The sequence below is a fragment of the Manis javanica genome, chromosome 2 (genome assembly GCF_040802235.1).
Source record: "Manis javanica isolate MJ-LG chromosome 2, MJ_LKY, whole genome shotgun sequence".
Taxonomy (NCBI): domain Eukaryota; kingdom Metazoa; phylum Chordata; class Mammalia; order Pholidota; family Manidae; genus Manis; species Manis javanica.
Genome location: NC_133157.1, coordinates 219,096,173 through 219,119,438, shown reverse-complemented (window position 1 = coordinate 219,119,438; position 23,266 = coordinate 219,096,173). Strand labels below are relative to the sequence as shown.

The window sequence follows — 23,266 nt, the reverse complement described above, 5'->3', positions numbered from 1 at the left end:
CAGAGGCCTGGCTGAGGGTCTACAGTATCTGATTTCAGCAGTGGGGTTCAAGAAGGGGACATATTCTAGAGCTACTGACAAAGGGTAATTCCCAGGGCCTGGGCAGAGAGGTTGGAGTGGGTGGCTGCAGGTTTTGGCTTCAGTGCCACGGTGGAGCACGGCCCCCAGTCTGGTCTCACATTGGGTGTGGGATACTGTGGGTGTCCAAGGGGACGTTACTCACCCGGTTGTGGAGCCAGCAGGAGGGCTGGGATGGAGCCCTGGCCTCGGGACTCCAGCAGAATAGGACATGAGTGGATGGTCGTCAGGGGCTGGATGGAAGCAGAAGACCAGTGAGGGTGCCCCCTGAGGGCCCTGCTGCTGAGTGTGTGAGGGCCTGGACGGCAGGAAGGCCACCTCTCCGGGGGAGGAGTACGGGGTCAGCGGTGGTGAGTGAGGCAGGAAGATAGAATGAGAGGAGCTGGGGAGAGTCCACTAGTCCTGGGAATGTGCCTCCTGCTGATCTGAGTGGTGGCTGTGTCGGTGGGAGGCCTTGGAGGGGGAGGAAAGGAGGTGAGCCTGGGGGGCGGGTGGGAAAAGTGTGCTGGAGATGGCCAGTGCGACAGCTGCGTGGAACACAGGAGGCCGCAGGGAGCCGGCGGCAAGCCAAACTGGCAACCTGAGAGTTTAATAAAGGGTTTATTTGCACGGTGTTTGGGTCCTGGGGGCAGCTGGGAACAGTAGGGTAGCGAAGTGTTATGAGCACCTTAGGCATAGAGGGTGGCGGGTGTGGGGTGGTCAGCAGAGCTCCAAGGGAGAGCCTTTGGTAGAGGACGGTGTCCACCCGAGATGACCCAGCCAGCAGAGAGGCACCCCAAGAATGAGCGCCCACCCCACTGAGCGTCCTCCCTCCAGCTCCTGCTGGTGACTCCAGTGGCCAAATCCTATGGTACAGGGACTTGGGAGGGGAAGGATGGAGGAGGGGCAAATGGGAACTATGTAGAACACCGGACACTAGGTTTTTGCTCATTACCCTTAAAACAGGACGCATGCTTGGTCTCTGCTCCTCAGGCAGCGCTGCCTCCCCTTGTGTAGCGGAACATCTCCCATGTGCGAGGGCGCTGTGCCCTGCATCGGAGTGGGGGTCTCATGGGGCCTGCACTCCCACCCCTGGGCATCTGCTTCCGTCAGGGTTTGCCTTCCGCATTGTGCCGTGTCATTGCTTTTTAAAATGCCATCTTTTCAAAGGAAATTAAACGTGCAGACTTATGTATATGTTAACTTATGTTAATGTGCTGGTATGGAAGAGCAATAATGCACAGATGTCAAATTAAAAGTTAGAGCTCCCTGAGCGCAGGGGTGGGCTGAGGCGGCACTTGCTGCGGCGCTTTCATTAGCACAGATGAGAACGGAGCATAGGGAAGCGGCAGTCCCAGCCGCGGACTCCGCATGCGCGTGTCTTCAGGCGTGACGTCACCAGCCTCGTTGGCAGCAACGTCTGAAGCCACTGTGTGGGCACCGTGTGCAAGAGGGCTCTGTGACCCTTTCCCTCTTGATCTCCCCAGGACATGTTTTGTAGAGGTTTAGAGAGATCCGAATTGATCCCACTCAGGCAGATTTTAGCTCACTGCTCAGAGCAGCTACTGCATTTAAAGTGGTGTTTGGCACAGTCCCTCGGACATCCTCATCCCCTACTTTCAAAGCTGTTTGCGGGGCTTTTCAGAGACCCTGTGGCTGAGGACGAGGAGGCATGGGGCAGTGTGGGAGGTGGCCGGGGAAAGGCTGGCAGAGACCTCACCCACTTTACCAGAGAAGTCACACCTTTTTGTTAATTTTGTTGAAATTGCTTAAAGAAGTCAGTTGAACAAGGACCTGCTGCTAAATATTTGAAAACTACCCTCCTACTGCACTGATGGTCACACCTGGATTCAGACAGTGACCCAGTGTGATGCGAAATTTGATGGGTGGGGCCACATCAGCTAAGGGCCTTGTGTTCTGGAAAAGCACATTTATTAGGGCCTTGGAGAAAAAAGTGAAACAGAAAGATGGGTGAGGATGGCTCACCATGCAAAGAAGGAGAGCGTTGCAGGTGGTAGTTAATGCTCGTGGAAGGCTTTGCAAACCGCATCATGCTACTCAGGAGATAAGGTCGTATTACTATAGTGGTGTACTTTTTCTTCCTTTCATAATTATTGACCAAGGGAAAAATACCAGCCAGGCATAGACCACTGTGAGGTGTTCCAGTCTGAAACCCAGTGTTGCTGATGGGATTAATACTGGCTCACTTCCTGTGACCTGCTGGCCTACCCAGGCCAGGGCCGTAAAGACCTCGTTGGAGTCTGATGGCATCCACTCTGTTCTGCATATTTCCCCTACTGATATCACTAAAATTACATCCTGTTTTCTACTGGATAAAGAGCTCTTCTAGAGCTCAGTGAAGATATTTTAGACAATACAGTTTCAAGATAAAATACTACCTTAAAAATTAATTGTGTAATTAGCCACATGTACATGAAACAGGATATTTGGAAAGATGGTTTATCTTCAAGTGGCATTTAGAAGACTTGGAGTGTGACCCAGATACTCCCTTCTCCCTGCTCCTATCTGTGTCTTTATTTTCCACACTGGAAATATTTATTAAAAGACATCGATCTGCTGACCATGGCTTATCAGGCACTGTGCATAGGCCCAGGTGGCCGCCATGCATTCTCTGGAACAAGGGTGAGTAAATTACCCCAGATCACCCACTGGCCTCAGCCTGGGAGCCTGGGTGTCAGCTGGACTTCTCTCACTGTCTGACCTGCCTTCTCAGGGGGGCCACAATAAACCCTTGTTTATTGCCAGAGGGTTTCGTCACTACAGGGAAGATGGACATTTACCCATTTGAACAGAACTGAAACTAGTTCTCTTCACTTTCCAAGAATTCTCTCTTCATCTCTAGGAGCATGACCACAGAGTGGAAGAACTGGGCATGCCAGGGACAACCCCTGTGGGATTTTAAACGCCCGGCCCTGGACACAGGGGCTAGTACAGTGTCAATTGCTTTGGGGTTGTCAGCTGTGTAGTCAACTGCCCAGTGTGGGCAGGTGGGCAGGGGCATCAAAGTGGACCATTCATCTGTACAAAGTGATTAGCTGCAGATGGCCTCTTGCTGCTTATGGGGACTCGGCTGAGGGCACATGAGCAAATGCCAGCCTTTATTTTTCCCTGTCAGCCTTCAGCGCAGATGGGCCAGGGTCCTGCAAGAGAGAGTTGGGCTAGGAGGACAGGGGTGGTGTAAGGCAGTGCTCAGGTGCTGTGGTGCATCAACTGCCTGTGAGCCCAGCACCTTTTCCACAGAAGAGCTGGAGTGGTGGTCATGGAAATCACTTCTTGGCCCACCAGCCAGGCCCATCTGTCCTCTTGCTGCCTCAAGATAGTATTAGGCTTTGCCACTTGACCCCCACCTCCCACTGTCGAGCCTGGCTGTTCAGTTGGTTCCTCTCCATGTTCTCTGTCTCAACTGCCCCTGCACCCATCAGAAGCAGGAGAGGGTGGTGGGAAGCCCTCACCTGCAGCTAGACAGACTCAGGTGTGATGCTGTGTCTTCCCATACATGGAAGGGTCTCTTGGGCATGTCACCTATCCCCTCACTGAGCCTCATGTTTTTAGTGGGCTTGAGAACAGTCCCACTTGGTTAGGGCCTGACGACTAAGGGAGATGTCAGCATGTGCAGTGATGTTTGGGACAGCCATCTGTGTTTGCATGCCTGTCGTGCTTTGGACGCAGACCAGCGTCCAAACTCCCTGCAGGCAGGGACAGGCCTGTTTCTTCTCTAGGTCTCCAAAGCCCCGCACAGAGCCAGGAGCCCAGGAGGCCTTTACTAGTTATCTGTTTCACGAATGGCTGGCTGCCCTGCTGTGTGAAGGTGAGGCCCTAACCCTCTGCCTCCACTTTGTTGAGTCCCTGCAAGTGTCTTGGACGCTGTGGCAGGCTGGGCTACATGTTCCCAGGCTTCACTACACTTGTATTCCACAAGGTGGCGGGGGGCAGACAAGACACAAAGTCAACAACTAAGTAAACAAGGCACATCACAGTTACTGTCCTCAGCAGTGGGAAGAGTTGTCCAAGACATGTTCGTTAGATCAGAACTAGAACATTAGAGCACACTATTTGAGAAGTCAAACTTGCCCAGCCTCCAAATGCCTAGGCTCAGTAAACTGATGACCTTTTAACATACTGTGTAATTTACTTACATACTATGCTTTAGATATACTTTCTGTCCGTCCCCACTGGCAAGCAGACTTCAGAAGGCAGGGCTCTCTCTGCAGCTGCCTAGAATGGTTCCTGCTGCTGAAGGAATCTGTGGCTGGTAAATTCCGTAGTGCCTTGATAATTTGCAAGTAAATAATTCTTTTGTGCAGAAATGATGTTTTCTTTGAAGATGGACACTGAGAAGATTTGGAAATAGGAGAGCAAGAAAAGAAAGTCACCCTACAAAGAGAATGTTTTATTAAATAGTAGAGAATTACTGTTGAACTTGGAATTAGAGGTAGGAGTTGTATTTTCGGAGGAGCAATACTTGACATGAAAACAACCAGACTGAGGGTAGGGTAACCAGCCAGCAGCAGAGACACTGAAAAGACAGACTTTGAAGTCAGGCTACAAGGTGACTTGGCCTTCCAAGTCACAGCCAGATGGAATTGTGCAGGTAACTGTGAGTGTGTCCACGGAGCTGGTGGTTTAATTTGCTGTCGTTCCGGCAGTGTCGGGTCTGGAGTGAGTATTTCCACATTGTGCCAGGAGAGTGGGCAGTCCTGGGGTAGTTTGTGTGGGGAATATGGGCCCACAGGACTTGGTAGAGGAGATTCCTTGTGAGGTCTTGGGACCCTCTCCTCTCCTAACTCCCAAAGGCCCAGTGACACTGGCAGTGGGGCTCTTTCTGATTGAAGTTATCTCTAGAGACCGGAAACCAGACGTGGGGCTCCCTCTGTCATTCTGCAGCAAATGGTACACACATTGCACCTACAGCAGCAGGGCAGGAGATGGGGGTGGGGGTGTGGGGAGGCTTGGGAAGAGGACAGCCTGTGTAGGCAGCAGGGACAGGCTCTGATGTGCCTCACACTGTGCTTCCCTTCTGCTGCCTTTGCTCGAGGTGGAGAGCGGCTGGTCTGCCGCACACGGCGTTGGCTATGGCAAAATGCTCTTCAGTCCATGTGTTTCCTAGTAAGCTCGCGGCAATGGACTAGCTCATGGTAGTCATGGTTGAGACTGTCTGTAATGACTTAATCAAGCCAGTTTAATCAGTCACAGCTCAGAGGGCGCCCAGGTGTGCCCAGGATGGGCTGGGCAGGGCTGCTTGTTTCTAAGCAGGTCACCATGCAAATGGTCTCGGTGTCACACTGGTGGGATCCCTGTTGCCAGGGTTGTTGACAACTTTCCTTTGCATTGGTTGGGTGATAACTGCCCAGTGACAGGCAGTTCTACAAAGTGATGCCCCAATACCCCATGGGCCCCTAGATCTTTAAGGTCACTGACTCGAGATTAGCCCCCAGACTTTTTGCTGCTGTTGTTAGCAATATCATCGCCCAAGATATTTTAAATTTTAATTGCCATTAAAGCTAGCTAGTACATTTTGTTGTATATTTATTTAATTTACATGGCAGGGATGTTAAAAACCTAAAAACAAAGCTGAACCCAGACCAAGACATTTTGGGAAGAATTCAGGCACTCCCAGCAGGGAAGGAGGGCTTTGTTCCCTGTAAGAATGTGCTGTGGGGGCTCCTGGCATTTCTCTCCATAGACAGCCTGGTACTTGCTGCAGACAGAATCTGTTCTGAGAGGGTTGTATGGAAGGGGGAGCCAGCGAATGCTGGGGAGCAGAGGTGGGGAGGCTTCTGCCCCAAGACTACCTCTGGCAACTAACTTTCTTTCATCTGGTCTTTATGATTTCTGAAATAAGTTCCTGCTATGGTCTGAGTGTTTGTGTCCTCCCCACCCTCCCCTCAAATTCATGTTGAAATCCTAACCCGCAGAGAGGATGGTGTTAGGAGGCGGGACCTTTGGGAGGTGACTAGATTGATCATAAGGGGGAGCCCTCAGTAGTGGGATCAGTGCCCTTATAATGAGACCCCAGAGAGCTCCCTGCCCCTATGAACCAGACACTGTTCCCTGTCCATGACCCAGGAGTGGGCTTTTGCCCAACACAGAATCTGCCCTGACCTTGTACTTCCAGCCTCCAGCACTGTGAAAAGTAACTGTCTGTTGTCTATGAGCCCCCAGTCTGTGGTATTTGTTACAGCTGCCCAAGCAGACTATGACAGTGCCCACGGGGGCTGACTGCTAAGACAGATGGCTGGGGTTGTCGTGAAGATGGAGTGCAGTTTGAGAAGTCTTCGGGGTAGTGCCCCAAAAATGTTCCGTAAAGAAGGTAGAGAAGGTGAACATTGATGAGATGTTTAATATGTGTCAGGGACTTTCGCATAAATTGTGTCACTGACTCTCACAGCAACCCTTGTAGGTCCATTTTATTTTTATTTTTTTTAATTTCATTTTTCATGAGGGATTTTATGGTGATTAAGTCTCATTGTGACTTGTCGAGTAAAGTCTAGCCTGGCCAACCTAACTCATTACTCAGAATGCTCCCCACTGCCTCCTTCTGCCGTCCACTATCAATCAGGCCCTGTGTGCATCTGGTCACCCACAGCACACCCACAGCATGGGTGGCTCAGAACCATGCACGAGGTGGAGACCAAAGCCCATTGCTTAGCTGTTGAATATCAAAAAGAAAAGGAAATGAGAGAATGTAGGCATTAGCTGGGGAAAAGTGGAAAAAGTTTAAGAAGTCAGTAACCCAGAGGAAGCAGAGACTGTTAGAACTCTCCGGAAGGCCAGGTGCAGGTGAGCTGAGGGTGAAACAGCAAGCACTCAGGAAACGTGCCAGTGTGGCCTCCTGACTGAGGCCCGGAGGCCCTGCCCTGGAGAAAGGATCGCTGTGAAAAGTGTAACTATGGGTCAAGTGAGGAGACGCAGGAAAACTCGGGAACGAGCAGCTCAAGGGGAAATGAGGACTTCTGTTCCGAAAGGGAACAAGCACAGAATTACCAATAAGACTTTTATTCAGATGCCCTCTTTTTCCCTCCACCGTCCCTGCTTTCCACAGACAGGTATTGAGCTAGATCTGCTGCTGGTTGTGACACAGGACAGTGGTGCCGGCTCTGGTGCCGCAGGGCAGAGGCCAGGAGAGGCAGGAGCGCAGGGTCACAGGAGAGAGCCCGCTGTTGCTCCGCGTGGGGCGCTTGGGTTTGTGGTCCAGAGTCTCTGGGCGGTGCCTGGGGTCTTCACGGTCTGGCTCTGCCTCTCGGCTTACCCTTCTCATTCTTGGTGCTTTACCTGCATTTACTTGTTCCTCCCTGAAGGCACAAGCATCTTTTTCAGTGGGAGCCTTGTTCTTCCTGTACTGCTCCAGGCCTCAAGGAATCAGTTAAGATCATCTCCAAAGAAGATCAGGATACTGCCTGCTAACGGTGCCTGAAACAATGGGGAGACTTGGCGTTGAAACTTCAGAATCTCTTGAGCCTGGAATGTAGCTAAATGGGCTGTGGATCCACATTGCATGAGGTCACAGGATCATGAAGGATGCGGGGCTTTGAGGTGTGCATCTGGGACATCTTCAGTGGCGTGTGTCTTTATGTTCCCCTGGCTGCAGCCTGGCTGCAGGCAGTATATGGGGTGGTGATCCCAGGAAGCAGGAGTGAGGGAATGGGGACTGGGAGTCACGGAGGGAGCAGAGCCAGGGGTTTGTTACTGGCTCATTGCTGTGGTCAGTGGGGGCATTTGGCTCTCCCAGGATGTCCCCCACAATGTTCTGCCCAGGTCAGGAGCCCAAGGCAGTTACATGCTGGCTCCCATCCCTCACTGGCTGAGTGTTGCCCCCCACTGTATTGGCCTGTCTTCACTTCTGAGCTGCAGGGGCTCAGCTGGAATGCCAGAAGACATCCTGTGCAATGGAGCTGGGGTGCTGGCGAGCAGGGTGGGTCTGAGCTGCTGCCGAAGGCGGGTGTGGGCCAAGGACACAGTGAGAGGCCCCCTGGCATTTGCTATGGGGAGGATCAGACCCCGCCCAAAGCACAGACTCGATGTGGGCCCACAGTCCAGGAGGGTGGGAAGTGTGTATCATTCTATCTCGTGCTGACTTAATCGGCTCTCTCTTCTACTGTCTTATATTGCTCACTTCTCCGCTGTCTTTTCTCCTTGCCACTGTCTTTCTCCTGCCATCCTCTGTAAGTGGCAGCTTCACCTCCCTGAAGGTGGGGGGCTTAGGATTTAGAGATGCAGAGGTCTGACTTCCAATGTGCTTGAGACTCTCCCAGGGCATCACAAATAGTATTTGAAGCTTCCTCTTCAGAAATTCATCTGCAAAAACCACTCCTCCCCTCACTGGATGGCTCTTGAGTGTTGGAAATTTCCTTCTCTGGCTGGAGTCTGTTACTGATCTCTACCCATGGGTTCTAGCTTTGCCTTTTTTGAGTACAAAAGAGCAGGTCTTCTTTGTCACCTGGTCAGGGCCTTTACCTGCTATAGCCCTGTGTTAGGCTCAATAAAATAACAGGAAGACATGGACCCAGCCTTGGAGGTCAAATCCAGATAGGGCATCTACACAGATCACTGCAAAGCGTGTGCGAAGCTCAACTGCTGATATGGTGATATGTCAGCATGTGTATAAGTGTGTGTGCAAACCTGTGTGCCTTTCAGTCTGTCATTAGGGCATGCTGGGGTGTGTAGACTGGGGTATTGTTGCATAGTTTCTGTGTAAAAAGTCCAGAGGCTGTAAAAAGCCTGGGGTATTTGCTCATATGTAGTTCAGTATTATTGAAGGCCAGAGCGGTGAGCAGATGCGTACTGTGGGTGTGTGCTTAGGAGCCATGACCTTGAGGGTTCAGGGGCCACGGGAGATGATTTATGGCAAATCTTGGAGGCTCTATAGTACATTCCCCTAATGGGGATGGGAGGCGAGCCACTGAGGGTTTTAGTCAGGGAAGTAACAGGGTCAGATTTGGCTTTGATGGTTTTATTCACTCTAGCGTCAAGATGGAGAAATGTTTAGAGAGTGTGTTAGTGAAGATAGTTTCAGGAGAGACACCAATTAAAAACAATTTGGAAGTGGAATGTCCATTTTCATGTAAGAAGCTGCCAGGACCAGCAGTTCCAGGGCTGGTTCAGGGCATAGCTGTGCCACTGCAGTCCTGGCAGCGACCTTTTTGCGACCCTCAAGTCACTGAGCTGGCTGTTCGCTTAAGGTTGCCTCTGTTCAGGCTGTGGACCCAGCAATGCCCAGCTGAGGAAGGGGCATCGCTTTCTTCTCAGGGAAGAGCATCATTCCCTGAGGCCCCAGCAGCCTTCTCGCAAACCGCCGTCCACAGAGAGGTCCTGTTATTTCCCCCCACCCCGCCGCCGAGGGGCAGCAGTCTCAGGTCCTGCGGTGGGAGGGGCGTCGCCCTTGAGGAGGAATGGGCACTGGGAGAGGGTTGGGCTGCTGAAGCAAGGCCGCAGTGGGCAGCTGTAGTAGTAATTCCTCCCGTCTTCTCTTCCTGACCTGGGCCAGCTCAGCTCTCTCGATTGGTTTTTGATATTCCAAACCTTCATCCCTGCCGCCCTCTTCATGCACCCAGTTCTGCAGTGTATTCTTAGCATGTGCTGAGAGCAGAGTCTACTACAGTTTGTCTGGTGCAGAGCGTGGGAAACGTACTGAGATTCTTCAGCTTCTATTCCTGCAGGCTAGCTCTGTGGGCGTGCTGTCTCTGTTTTCTCGATTCATGCTGTTAACCCAGGTTCAGTGCACAGCAAGCTCTAATACTCAGGTTTTTGTTTTTGTTTTTAATGTGACGTATCTGTTCTGGTGTGCCACCCACACATTGAAGTGTGTCCCATGATGTAGTCTTTCATAAAGTGAAGCATCATTTTTAAAGCAAGAAGCCCCTTAATATGTTGTTTCTACCTCTCTTTGGCATCTGGTATACAGTGCTAAAGTTCCATGTGCATATGTATCACCCAAGAGGAATGCCACATAAATAGCTTGTGTGACTCAGGCAATTTTAAATGTTTTGAAATGTTTTTAATGTGGTCACTAAAAAATTAAATAATGAAAGACAGATATTGCTATTAGGCATGATGCAAATTAAACACCACAGAACATAAGCCCTGGCAGAGACTTTGGAGATAATTATTTTGCCCCTTTCTTCAGCTTTTTAGGAATCATCACAGTTTTCAAGGGATGGACATATGCAATGGGCCTTGGCCTTTTCCCTTTGTCCTTAGAGAGTAATGTACAGTTCTGACTCATTATTTCATCTACTAATTTTACTTTTCAATTTTTTTAAAAAAGTTTTTTATTAAGGTATTACTGATATACACTCTTATGAAGGTTTCACTTGAAAAAACAATGTGGTTACTACATTTACCCATATTATCAAGTCCCCACCCATGCGCCAATGCAGTCACTGCCCATCAGTGTAGTAAGATGCCACACATTCACTATTTGCCTTCTCTGTGCTGCACTGTTTTCCCCGTGACCCCCCTACACCATGTGTACTAAACATAATACCCCTCAATCCCCTTCTCTCTCCCTCCTGACATGCCCTCCCCCACCCCTCCCCTGTGGTAACTGCCAGACCCTTCTTGGAGTCTGTGAGTCTGCTACTGTTTTGTTCCTTCAGTTTTGCTTCGTTGTTATACTGCACAAATGAGGGAAATCATTTGGCACTCGTCTTTCTCCACCTGACTTATTTCAATGAGCATAATACCCTCCAGCTCCATCCATGTTGTTGCAAATGGTAGGGTTTGTTTCTTTCTTATGGCTGAATAGGATTCCATTGTGTACATGTATCACATCTTCTTTATCCATTCATCTACAGATGGACACTTAGGGATACTCCCATATCTTGGCTATTGTAAATAGTGCTGCAATAAACATAGGGGTCCATATGTCTTCTTGAGTCTGAGAAGTTGTATTCTTTGGATAAATTCCAAGGAGTGAGATTCCCGATTAAATGGTATTTCTATTTTTGGTTTTTTGAAGAACTTCCATACTGCTTTCCACAACAGTTGAACTAGCTTACATTCCCACCAGCAGTGTAGGAGGGTTCCCCTTTCTCCGCATCCTCGCCAGGATTTGTTGTTCTTTAGTCTTTTCGATGCTGGCCATCCTTACTGGTGTGAGGTGATATGTCATTGTGGCTTTAATTTGCATTTCCCTGATGAGTACTGATGTGAATTGTCTTTTCATGTGTCTGTTGGCCATCTGAATTTCCTCTTTGGAGAATGTCTCTTAATATCCTCTGCCCATGTTTGAATTGGGTTATTTGCTTTTTGGGTGTTGAGGCGTGTGAGTTCTTTATATATTTTGGATGTTGACCCCTTGCCAGATATGTCATTTACAAATATATTCTCCCATGCTGTAGGAGGCCTTCTTGTTCTGTTGATGGTGTCCTTTGCTGTACAGAAGCTTTTTAGTTTGATGTAGTCCCTTAAGTTCATTTTTGCTTTTGTTTCCCTTGCTCAAGGAGGTGCATTCAGGAAGAAGTTGCTCATGCTTATAGTCAGGAGATTTTTGCCTATGTTGTCTTCTAAGAGTTTTATGGTTTCATGGCTTACATTCAGGTCTTTGATCCATTTCAAGTTTACATTTCAAGTTTACTTTTGTGTATGGGGATAAACAATAATTCAGTTTCATTCTCTTACATGTAGCTGTCCAGTTTTGCCAACACCAGTTGCTGAAGAGGCTGTCATTTCCCCACTGTATGTCCATAGCTCCTTTATCGTATATTAATTGATCATATATGGTTGGGTTTATATCAGGGCTCTCTAGTCTGTTCCATTGGTCTATGGGTCTGTTCTTGTGCCAGTTACCAAATTGTCTTGATTACTGTGGCTTTGTAGTAGAGTGTGAAGTTGGGGAGAGTAATCCCCCCAGCTTTATTCTTCCTTCTCAGAATTGCTTTGGCTATTCGGGGTCTTTTGTGGTTCCATATAAATTTTAGAACTATTTGCTGTAGTTCATTGAAGAATGCTGTTGGTATTTTGATAGGAATTGCATTGAATCTGTCAATTGCTTTAGGCAGGATGGCCACTTTGACAATATTAATTCTTCCTATCCATGAGCATGGGATGTGTTTCCATTTATTGGTATCTTCTTTAATTTCTCTCATGAGCGTCTTGTAGTTTTCAGTGTATAGGTCTTTTTCTTCCTTGGTTAGGTTTATTCCTAGGTATTTTATACTTTTTGATGCAATTGTGAATGGAATCGTTTTTCTGATTTCTGTTTCTGCTAGTTCATCATTAGTGTATAGGAATGCAACAGATTTCTGTGTATTAATTTTGTATCCCACAACTTTACTGAATTCAGATATTAGATCTAGTAGAAGTTTTAGAGTGGATTCTTTAGGGTTTTTTATGTACAATATCATGTCATCTGCAAACAGGGACAGTTTAACTTCTTCCTCACCAATCTGGATGCCTTTTTTTTCTTAATGTTGTCTGATGGCCGTGGCTAGGACCTCCAGTAGTATGTTGAATAGAAGTGGGGAGACTGGGCATCCTCGTCTTGTTCCTGATCTTAAAGGAAAAGCTTTCAGCTTCTCGCTGTTAAGTATAATGTTGGCTGTGGGTTTGTCATATATGCCCTTTATTATGTTGAGGTACTTGCTCTCTATACCCATTTTGTTTACAGTTTTTATCATGAATAGATGTGGAATTTTGTCGAATGCTTTTTTGGCATCTGTGGAAATGATCATGTGGTTTTTGTTGATGTGGTGGATGATGTTTATGGATTTTCGAATATAGTACCATCCTTGCATCCCTGGAATAAATCCTACTTGATCATGACAGATGATCTTTTTTATGTATTTTTGAATTCAGTTTGCTAGTATTTTGTTGAGTATTTTTGCATCTTTGTTCATCAGGGCTGTTGGTCTGTAGTTTTCTTTTTTTGTGATGTCTTTACCTCATTTTGGTATTAGAGTGATGCTGGCCTCATAGAATGAGTTTGGGAGTATTCCCCTCTTGTTCTACTCTTTGGAAATCTTTAAGGAGGATGGGTATTACGTCTTCACTAAATGTTTGATAAAACTCAGCAGTGAAGCCATTTGGTCCAGGAATTTTATTCTTAGGTAGTTTTTTGATTACCAATTCAATTTCGTTGCTGGTAATTGGTCTGTTCAGATTTTATATTTCTTTCTGGGTCAGCCTTGGAAGGTTGTATTTTTCTAGAAAGTTGTCCATTTCTTCTAGGTTATCCAGTTTGTTAGCATATAATTTTTCATAATATTCTCTAATAATTCTTTGTATTTCTGTGGTGTCCCTAGTGATTTTTCTGTTCTCATTCCTCATTATGTTTATGTGTGTAGACTCTCTTTTTTCTTGATAAGTCTGGCTAGGGGTTTATTGATTTTGTTTATTTTCTTGAAGAACCAGTTCGTCTTGCTTTCATTGATTCTTTCTATTGTTTTACTCTTCTTGATTTTATTTCTGCTCTAATCTTTATTATGTCCCTCTCTACTGACATTGGGCCTCATTTGTTCTTCTTTTTCTAGTTTCGTTAATTGTGTGTTTAGACTGTTCATATGGGATTTTTCTTCTTTCCTGAGGTAGGCCTGTATTGCAATATACTTTCCTCTTAGCATGGCCTTGGCTGCATCCCACAGATTTTGCAGTCTTGAATTATTGTTGTCGTTTGTCTCCATATATTGCTTGATCACTGTTTTTATTTGGTCATTGATCCATTGGTTATTTAGGAGCATGTTGTGAAGCCTCCATGTGTTTGTGGGATTTTTCATTTTCTTCGTGTAATTTATTTCTACTTTCCTACTTTTGTGGTCTGAGAAACTGGTTGGTACAATTTCAGTCTTTTTGAATTCACTGAGGCTCTTTTTGTGGCCTAGTATAAGATCTGTTCTTGAAAATGTTCCATGTGCACTTGAGAAGAATGTGTATTCTGCTGCTTTTGGGTGTAGAGGTCTGTAGATGTCTGTTAGGTCCATGTGTTCTAGTGTGTTGTTCAGTGCCTCTGTGTCCTTACTTATTTTCTGTCTGGTGGATCTGTCCGTTAGAGTGAGTAGAGTGTTGAGATCTCCTAGATGAATGCATTGCATTCTGTTTCCCCTTTTAATTCTATTAATATTTGTTTCACATATGTAGGTGCTTCTGTGTTGGGCAGATACATATTTATAATGATTATATCTTCTTGTTGGATTGACCCCTTAATCATTATGTAATGTCCTTCTTTGTCTCTTGTGACTTTCTTTGTTTTGCAGTCTGTTTTGTCTGATATACGTACTGCAACTCCTGCTTTTTTCTCCCTTATTTTGCATGGAATATCTTTTTCTATCCCTTGACTTTTAGTCTGTGTATGTCTTTGGGTTTAAAGTGAGTCTCTTGTAGGCAGCATATAGATGGGTCTTGTTTTTTTATCCATTCAGTGACACTATGTCTTTTGATTGGTGCATTCAGACCATTTACATTTAGCATGATTTTTGATAAGTATGTATTTATTGCCATTGCAGACTTTAGATTCATGGTTACGAAAGGTTCAAGGTTAACTTCATTACTATCTAAGAGCCTAACTTAACTCACTTTGTATGCTATTACAATCACAATTTAAAGGTTCTTTTTTTCTCTTTTTCTTCCTCCTCCATTCTTTATATATTAGGTATTATATTCTGTACTCTTTGTCTACCCCTTGATTGACTTTGGGGGTAGTTGATTTGATTTTGCATTTGCTTAATAATTATCTGTTCTACTTTTTTTAGTGTGGTTTTATTACCTGTGGTGACAGCTATTAAAACTTAGGAACACTTCCATCTATAGCAGTCCCTCCAAAATACACTGTAGAGACAGTTTGTGGGAGGTAAATTCTCTCATCTTTTGCTTATCTGGAAATTGTTTAATCCCTCCTTCAAATCTAAATGATAATCTTACCAGATAAAGTAATCTTGGTTCGAGGCCCTTCTACTTCATGGCATTAAATACATCATGCCACTCCCTTTGGCCTGTAAAGTTTCTGCTGAGAAGAGTGATGATAGCCTGATGGGCTTTCCTTTGCATGTGATCTTATTTTTCTCTCTTGCTGCTTTTAATAGTCTGTCCTTATCCTTTATGTTTGCCATTTTAATTACTGTATGTTTTGGTGTTGTCTTCCTTGGGTCCCTTGTGTTGGGAGATATGTGCATTGCCATGGCCTGAGAGACTCTGTCCTTCCCCAAATTGGAGTTTTCAGCAATTACCTCCTCAAAGACACTTTCTATCCATTTTTCTCTCTCTTCTTCTTCTGGTATCCCTATATTGCGAATATTGTTTCTTTTGGGTTGGTCACACCGTTCTCTTAATATTCTTTCATTCTTAGAGATCCTTTTTTCTCTCTGTGCCTCAGCTGCTTTGTATTCCTTTTCTCTAGTTTCTACTTCATTTATCTTCTCCTCCACCATATCTAACCTGCTTTTAATACCTTCCATTGTGCTCTTCAATGATTGGATCTGTGACCAGAATTCATTCCTGAGTTGTTGAATATTTTCCTGTACCTCCGTGAACATGTTAATGATTTTTATTTTGAAATCCCTTTTAGGAAGATTCATGAGGTCAATATCATTTGAATCTTTCTCATGTGTTGTGTTTATAATTTTACTTTGAATCAGGTTTCTTTGGTGTTTCATATTTGTTTCATATTTGTATATGGCACCCTCTAGTGCCCAGAAGCTCTACATTATGGAGCTGCTCAGCCCCTGAAGCAATGTTGGGGTTTGCAGAGGAGCTGTATTGGTGCCTGGGGTGAGGAAAGAGCTGTTTCCTGCTTCCCGGCTGCTATGCCTGTCTCCACTGCCAGAATCAGTGGGCCAGGCACACAAGTATAAGCCTCTATGCTTTGTGTTTGTAGTTTCTGTAGACAGATCTTCCCTCTGGTTGGTCTAATGCCAAGGTACGGTTTGCCAGTTTGAGAGCCGGGTGGTGCTGGCCAGGAGAAAGGCGCAGTAGGCTGTCTATCACAGAGGGGGTCCTTGGAGCTATGTAGGCAGCCAGGGAGCTGGAGCAGCTGAAGATTGTGAAAGCCCCCAACGTTCTGGGCAGAGTGCACCCAGACAATTTTGTCTACCTGTCCTTTCTCCTGAGCAGTAAGCTCTGCACAGTGCTTGCCCCTTTAGCAGCCTTCTTACTGTTAGGAAGTCTCTCAGACTGCCCACCTTTCTTTTTTCCCAGAGCAGCGGGATATGGATCCCTGTTTTCCACAAGTGGCTGGAATCTCAGTCTCTCCAGGAATTCTGCCTGTCTTAGCTTTCCAACCACCTAATCACAAGAGTACCATGAACGCACCATGAAATATAGGTTTGTGCTCCCAGAGCAGATCTCCAGAGTTAGATATTCAGTCCCAGGCCTCCGCTCCCAGCCCCACTCCGTTTCTCTTCCTTGTGCTGGTGAGCTGGGGTGGGGGACAGGCTTGGGTCCTGCCAGGCCATGGCTTTGGTACATTAACCTGTTCCGTGAGGTTTATTCTTTTCTCCAGGTGTATGCAGTTTGGCACAGCCCTCTTTCCTGTTGCTCTTTCAGGATTAGTCATATTATATTTTCATATTATATACAGTTTTAGGAAGAAGTCTCTGTCTCACCTCTCACCCCACCATCTTTAATCCATCGATATTAAGTATTCTTAAATTTGTTTTTAACACGTTCAGTGCTGATACTAATTATATGACTAAGGATCTTTTTTCATCAACTAAAAAAATTCTGAAAGACTGCACGAGTTCTAAATATGTTCCAATCACCTGGACTTTGGGGACAGCCACCAAAAGAGTTTCATTTATAGACCATGGAAAATTAGAGTGCTTGTTTTGATCAATCTGCCTCATTAGCCAAGTTTTTTTCATGCATCAACTTGAAGAGCTTTCCCTCCGCCACCATGCCTTCCTCGGATTGTACTTCTCTATTTTATCATTTCCCTTCAGCATTCTTTGGTACATTAATGTGAGGGTCTGGCTGTAGGCACACTTGAATCACGGGAATAGACTTACCGGGTTGCCACAGGCTGTCTCCCTTTGGTTTCTCCCATTTCTCCAGCTTCTGCCCTATTACTGCAGGCTTCCGACTTCACCTCCCTGCACCTTTCATAACCCCAAAGTCCAGCGTCCTCCAAGCCCCCACCATCCATTTGGCTTGTGCCTGTCCTGTGCTCGTGTCTGATAAAGGACTGTGTGGGACTGTTCTTGTCCACTTGTGATAATATTCTGAAGAACTGGTTCATGAACAGGTTATTTCAGGTTTGTGGCTGTGCTTCTGAGAAAAAGAAAACCCCTTTCCCTTCCTTCGTGTATTTTCTTCTCACCCAGGAATCTGGAGTAGCATACATTCAGGAGCGCAGTCGCTCCTTCATTCTGCACTTTGATATTGGAGTGCTTCTTACCCTTCAGTCTAATGCCAAGTTCAGCCATGTGAAGTTAGCTGTTGTTCTGTCTGTGGCTGATGCATCTGTTTTTCAGTGTGTTTCATGGCACTTGAACCCACTCAGCTCATTCTCCCCAGTTGTGGTGCAGATTTAAAGCACAGATTTGGTCCAGTTTTTCCCCTCTTACTGTGCTCCAGTGGGTCACCATTGCCTTTCGCAGTCAGATGCAGCCTCAGGTGCATTTTAAGAGATTTTAGATAGAGTCAACCTTCAAAAATCAGATTTCACTTAAAAATCTGGATCTCCAGTCTCCCTTTGAATAGTCAAAAGATGTGCTGACTCTGTCCCATGACTTGGCAGCTTGGCCCTGGCTGGAGCTGGGGTCTCGCTGTCACCTGAGCCCCATTCAGCCAGCTTCATTCACTCAGCTACTTGACTGGTCCCCATGAGCGTTGGTGCTTCCTCCTCTGGCACTCAGAGGGAAGATTCCAGACTTGCTGGGCACACAGGACCCTCTGGGACCTAGCTTTCACTGCCTTGCTGCTTCTCCAGGATGTTGTAGCCACACAGGAGGCTTAGCTAATGGTTTACTCCTTGTCTTTGGTGCCCTTTCTCCAAATAGAATTCCACCCTTTTTAACCACACCTGCCCCTCGCCCTATACTCCTTCTGCATTCATTACCTGTTCCCCACAGCCTCCAACTGTAGATTCACAAATGCTTGTTTTTCATGTTACTGAAGGGTTGTCTCCACAGAAAGTTTTCTCTGGCCTTTCAAGTGGAATCTACCATCCCTTCCTGGGGTCATCCTGAACCCCTTCTCATTTCAGTTGGTACATGGCAGGCAGACTGCCCTTGACCTCACCTGTTCGCATGGCTGTCTCCCACTGGAGGTGGGCTTTCGAGGGCAGGGTCTGGGTCTGTGCTTTATTAGTCTTGGTTGTTGGCTGAAGAGGTGAATGATTTTCTTGGGCTGGGTATCTTGGAGGCCGTATCTTCCTTGTTTATCAATGACTCTGAAGGCTGTTAGGCTTCGTGAAAACAAGGTGAGGGGCTGCACCTGCTTTACCAAGAGCGTATCCCCACTGCCTAGGTGGTGGCCTGCGGCAGGGTGCTGTGAACATTTATGAACTGAATGAAAGACAAAAGAACCAAAGATACCCAAGTGACATAGTGGCCTGTGTGGCACCGTGGATCAGGGTGGACATCACACAGGTATATCTCCTTCAGTATCCTATAGAAGTGTTATGTGGACTCTCCAGCTCTGTCACTGATATAAAGGGATATTTTATGCTTCTTGATATTTGTTCCTTAGGTAATGAATCTGACCTTGACCTGGAAAAGAAGTATAAGGAAGATGACCGAGAAAAGGCCCCGAAGAGACCGCGGACGCAGAGAACAGAGAAGGTGCAGAAGATCTCGGGAAAGGAGGCTGGGCTGATTCCTGGAGTGAAGAAACCCATCATAAGTGTGGTTTTAACTGCACATGAAGCTATTCCAGGTGACCACAGTAGGCGGGAAGTGATAGAACGAGAAGCTTTTGGCCAGGCTGGTCCAAGGGCAGCCTGACAAGTTGGCCCCTGTGATCCTGAGCAGCTGGCCCTCCACTTAGTTACCATTCGTTTGGGACAGTGGCAGGCCTGTGCTGCCAGGGCTGTTGTGGGTGATGTGAGAGGCGAGGTTGTGCAGGCTGTTCCTGCTACCAGCGCCACGACCTCTGCAACCCACGCCATCCTCACCGTTCAGCAGCCGCTCAGGGTCTGCACCAGGAGGCAGTTTCTGTCTTTGCTGCCCTCAGCCCACCCTTCTCCCGGATGTGCTCCCCCACTTACTGCACTCTGCAGGGGCTGACCTAAGTGTAGGACCAGACCCACTTATACCAGACTGAGGCAGGTTGCTTCTCAGAGTGCCTACAGGTTACTATGTTCCTCCACCAAACTTCTTCTTTGCATATTTAGTGGGTTCATCAAATATTTCATAATACTGGAAATTTCTGTCTTCTCTTTCCTTTCACATAAAATAGGCAGCAGGTACTTAAAAAAAGGTCTCTTCCAGGAAGGGATACTTTAGACAAAAAGCAGTTTACGATAGGTTTCTAAGTATAATAATGGGGTTTCTTTCTATACATTTGTGGTGATAGCCATCAGGTAAAATTTAAAAATAAAGTTTAGGATTTCTAAGAACAGCTATGGCCTTTTAACTATTTACAAGTCCAATAGTACCTTATTATTTAAAATGAAAACACTGAATAAATGCCTTTTTGTACTTAGTACAGAATAGATGATCAATAGAGAATAAGCCACATAAAATTATGTGACTTAAAGAACTTTCTGGAAAGACAGTTTATCTTCCCCACCCTACTTGAGTGCAGTATTATTATAGGAAATAATAATACTTGAGAGAGAGGTTTGTTTTATCAGCCATCTTTAGAGAAAATTATTAAAATAGTTTCTTAAAAATTGATGGTAGTATTTTGAGATTTCCGTAAGTAGGGTTGAAAAGTATAATTAATTTCCTTTGCTAGTCCAGAAACAAGGGGCAGTTTGGAGACTCTTTTTTAAGGCCCCTGATGCATGTATGCATGTGTGCACATACATACACATATGTGTGATGTGTCCACTGCTATAAAACTTCTTTGACATTTCACATCATAGAATTACACAAGTAAAACCGACCTTTGAGGTTTTCTGCTCCAAACCCTTCACTTCATGGGGTAGAAACTTAGCCTAGCAATGGTAAGGTAAAATGTCACATTTCAGACTGGACCCGAAGCAGCTCAAACCCCTGTTCACAGTTTGTTCTGCTACTTCATACTGTCTTGATGCAGTTTTACATTTACTTGAAGCTTAACACATGTGGTCCTATATAAAACCTTGCAGGTAAATGTATATGTATCTATATGTTTTTGTTATTTTAATGAAGTATAGCTCAGAAGGATGTTTTGATAGATTATTAGAAAATTTGCCCCTCCTCCCAAATACACACACACACACACACACACACACACACACACACACACACATGAGTTAAATGTGTGAACTGAAGGACAACAAATACCTTGCATGGGTATCGTACAGTAAAGGCTTATACCTCCAGGCTGCATGCCCTGTGCTGGGTGGGAGTCAGGGCCCTCACAGTGCCTCTGTAATGCACATCGCACTGTGCCTCTATCGCAGGTGCTACCAAGATTGTTCCAGTGGAGGCCGGGCCCCCCGAGACAGGAGCTGCCAACCCAGAGGCCTCCACGACTGACCTGGCACCTCGGAGAGGGTACCAGGAGTATGCCATTCAGCAGACACCATATGAACAACCCATGAAGTCAAGCAGGTAAAGGTCTGTTCTTTGTGACTCCAAGGTCAGGCTCCAGTGACCACCACAGGGCGGAGGACCAATGCATTAGTTTCTTGGGACTTGGTTCGCAAACCGATTTGCAAAGGTTTCCTGATTTAACCTGGGAATCCACTCCTCCATTATGGTCCTAGTATGGTGGCTGAGCCTAAGTTGCTTCTGTGAAATGTGTTGCAGAATCACACGCTCTTGGGACTGATCGTCAGTTGGTTTAATGAAGGAGGAGCATTTTATATAAGACAAACATATGTTTAACCTTAATAAAAAGAGTTGTAAACAAGGCCTTACTAAGTAAATTTGCTGTTTTTTATAGCTGCACATATTATTATGAAAAATAAATCTCTATTTCCCCCTTTTCAAATGTAACACAAGCATCTTGTAGGAATTTCCAAAAGCCCATGTAATGTAAAGTGACCCAGAGGCCATTGTCTAGAGGTAACTGCTATTGACAGTTTGGTTCATATGCCACCATAATTTTTCATGATACTAAAATAGAGCTCTTTAATTTTCTGTTTTTCTAACATGTAATAGCAAATGCACTGTCATCAATTTTTTAAAACTTACCACACCTTGAAACTCTTTCCTTTTTAGCATATATTTTTTTAAAAGCTTGTTTTCTGTTGTGTGGATGTGCAGTGGTTTAGATAGCTGGTTTTTGCCTGATGGACAGTGCTGTATTCAAGATTTTGGTACCTGTGATTTCAACACTTCCTTACCATATCCTGTGGGGTTGACATCGCCGTCTAAAGGGTATGAGCACTTAAAACTTCAATCGACATTAAAAACTGTCCTCCAAATGCTCTGGGTCACTTGATGTCCCCACTGAAGGAGCATGTGCCTTCTCCGCATCCTCCCCAGGGTCTCTCCCGGCTGTGATGTGTACCTGCTGAGGTAGGTTGGCAACTGTGGTCACCTGAACTGGGTAGAGATTTTTGCAGCTGAGAGGAAAGACAAAGAAATAAAGGTAGCCAATGGGTTCCCTCTGCTTCTGGAGGAGGGGAAATAAGGTGTTCTTAAAGAGGAACGTAAGCCTCTGTTATACCAGCTGTAGATTATCCAATAAAGTCTGACTTAGTTTAGTTATGGGAATAAGTGATAAACTGTATGGGACGTGTCTGGCCCATGGTAATGCTTGTATTGAACTATATGAGCGAGTATGTGGGACATTTCATGAGTTTGTAGCCCAGTCTTCTGTTTTGCAGATGTGAGCAACTGAATTTATTGATTAGGTTACAACAATACTCATTCCTTTGGCAAGACTGTAGTGAAATTAAATTGAAGATCATTGTGGTCTCAACTCAGGTTGATTTGTAGACCTTAGCTTATTATCTACACAGTATTTCCAGATCTGTTGAGGAGGGGTTCAACTAAATGCTAATCTAGTTATAGGTAAGTATATTCAATATTTAATCCACAGATCTAGGCTGTATTCCAATTGCCATGCATTCTATTAATATTTTATAGTATAAATTATAAAGTAGTTATGAAAGAGACTTTGTATCTAATGATTTTGCTTTATAAAATATAGATGCAAACTATATTTTTAAGGTATATTAATGTATCAATTAGGTTCTCACACAAATATACAGACTTACTGTACAGAAAATTTTGGAAGTCCATAAAACCGTAAGAAAAACATCATTTATAATCTCACTACCCTAAAATAATCACTGTTAATATTTTTAATGCGTTTCCTTCTAGCCTTTTTTCAGCCCACGTATTTTATAAAATAGTTTATATTTTATATGCAATTTTGCATCTTTTAGTACTTAATCATGTTAAACCTTCCTTTGTTATTTAAATTATTCACAAACTCCACTTTGTAGTGACCCTTATTAACATAATGAGGCTACCCTGTAAGCTACTCAACTCTCCACATTGCAGCCAGTGCGGTCTTTGTAAATTTCCCATTCGATTGTGCCCTTTGAAGGCCTCACATTGCTGTTAGGAGAACTCGGCCTGGAAGGCTGTCCGTGGCTGCCGCCTCTCAGCCTGGCCTCCCTCCTGTGCTCCTCTGGCTCTCTGGGTCCCAGCATCTGCCCCAGCCACTGGGCCCTTTTTGCTTCCGTGACCTCTCCTTGCAGGAGCCTCTTCCTCTTTCTTGAGTGCTTCTCCTCCCTCTGGTCTGTCCATCTTCAGCGGTCTGCTCAGATGTCCAGTCCCCAGGGTGACCTGTCATGCTCCCTAGACAGATTAGTCTGCCCTGACCTGGGCCTTGAGAGCATCATCCTGCCCTTTTCCTTCACAGCAGGGAGCTGGGGCTCCTTATCTGCTCACTTGTATGGCTAATCTGCTCATCTTTTATGGTTGTTGGGCTGGCCCATCACTTCCTCTAGAAAATGAGCTCCAAGAGAGCAAGATGTTTCTTTTGTTCCTACTATGTCTCCAGTGCGTGTTTCCAAATGATTACATGAAAAAAACAAATGTGCAGATTAGTTCCTTACATCAGGACCTTCAGGCAGCTTTCTACTCTCAGCTGTTGTGAAAAACCATGCAGTGAGCACCTTTACTTGAGTTTTGTTATTTTTTTTTCCTGA

General features: G+C 45.6%; 1 protein-coding gene across 4 annotated transcripts in view; it reads left to right on the top strand.

Annotated features, from left to right (window-relative positions):
• ZFAT (zinc finger and AT-hook domain containing) overlaps window positions 1-23,266 on the top strand; it is a 204,245-nt gene that overhangs the window by 57,234 nt on the left and 123,745 nt on the right. For all 4 annotated transcript variants that reach the window (XM_073230174.1, XM_073230175.1, XM_073230177.1 and 1 more), the window contains 2 exons: window positions 18,697-18,882; window positions 20,558-20,708. In XM_073230174.1, the coding sequence (XP_073086275.1) occupies window positions 18,697-18,882; window positions 20,558-20,708 (337 nt within the window). The remainder of the gene's footprint in view (window positions 1-18,696; window positions 18,883-20,557; window positions 20,709-23,266) is intronic.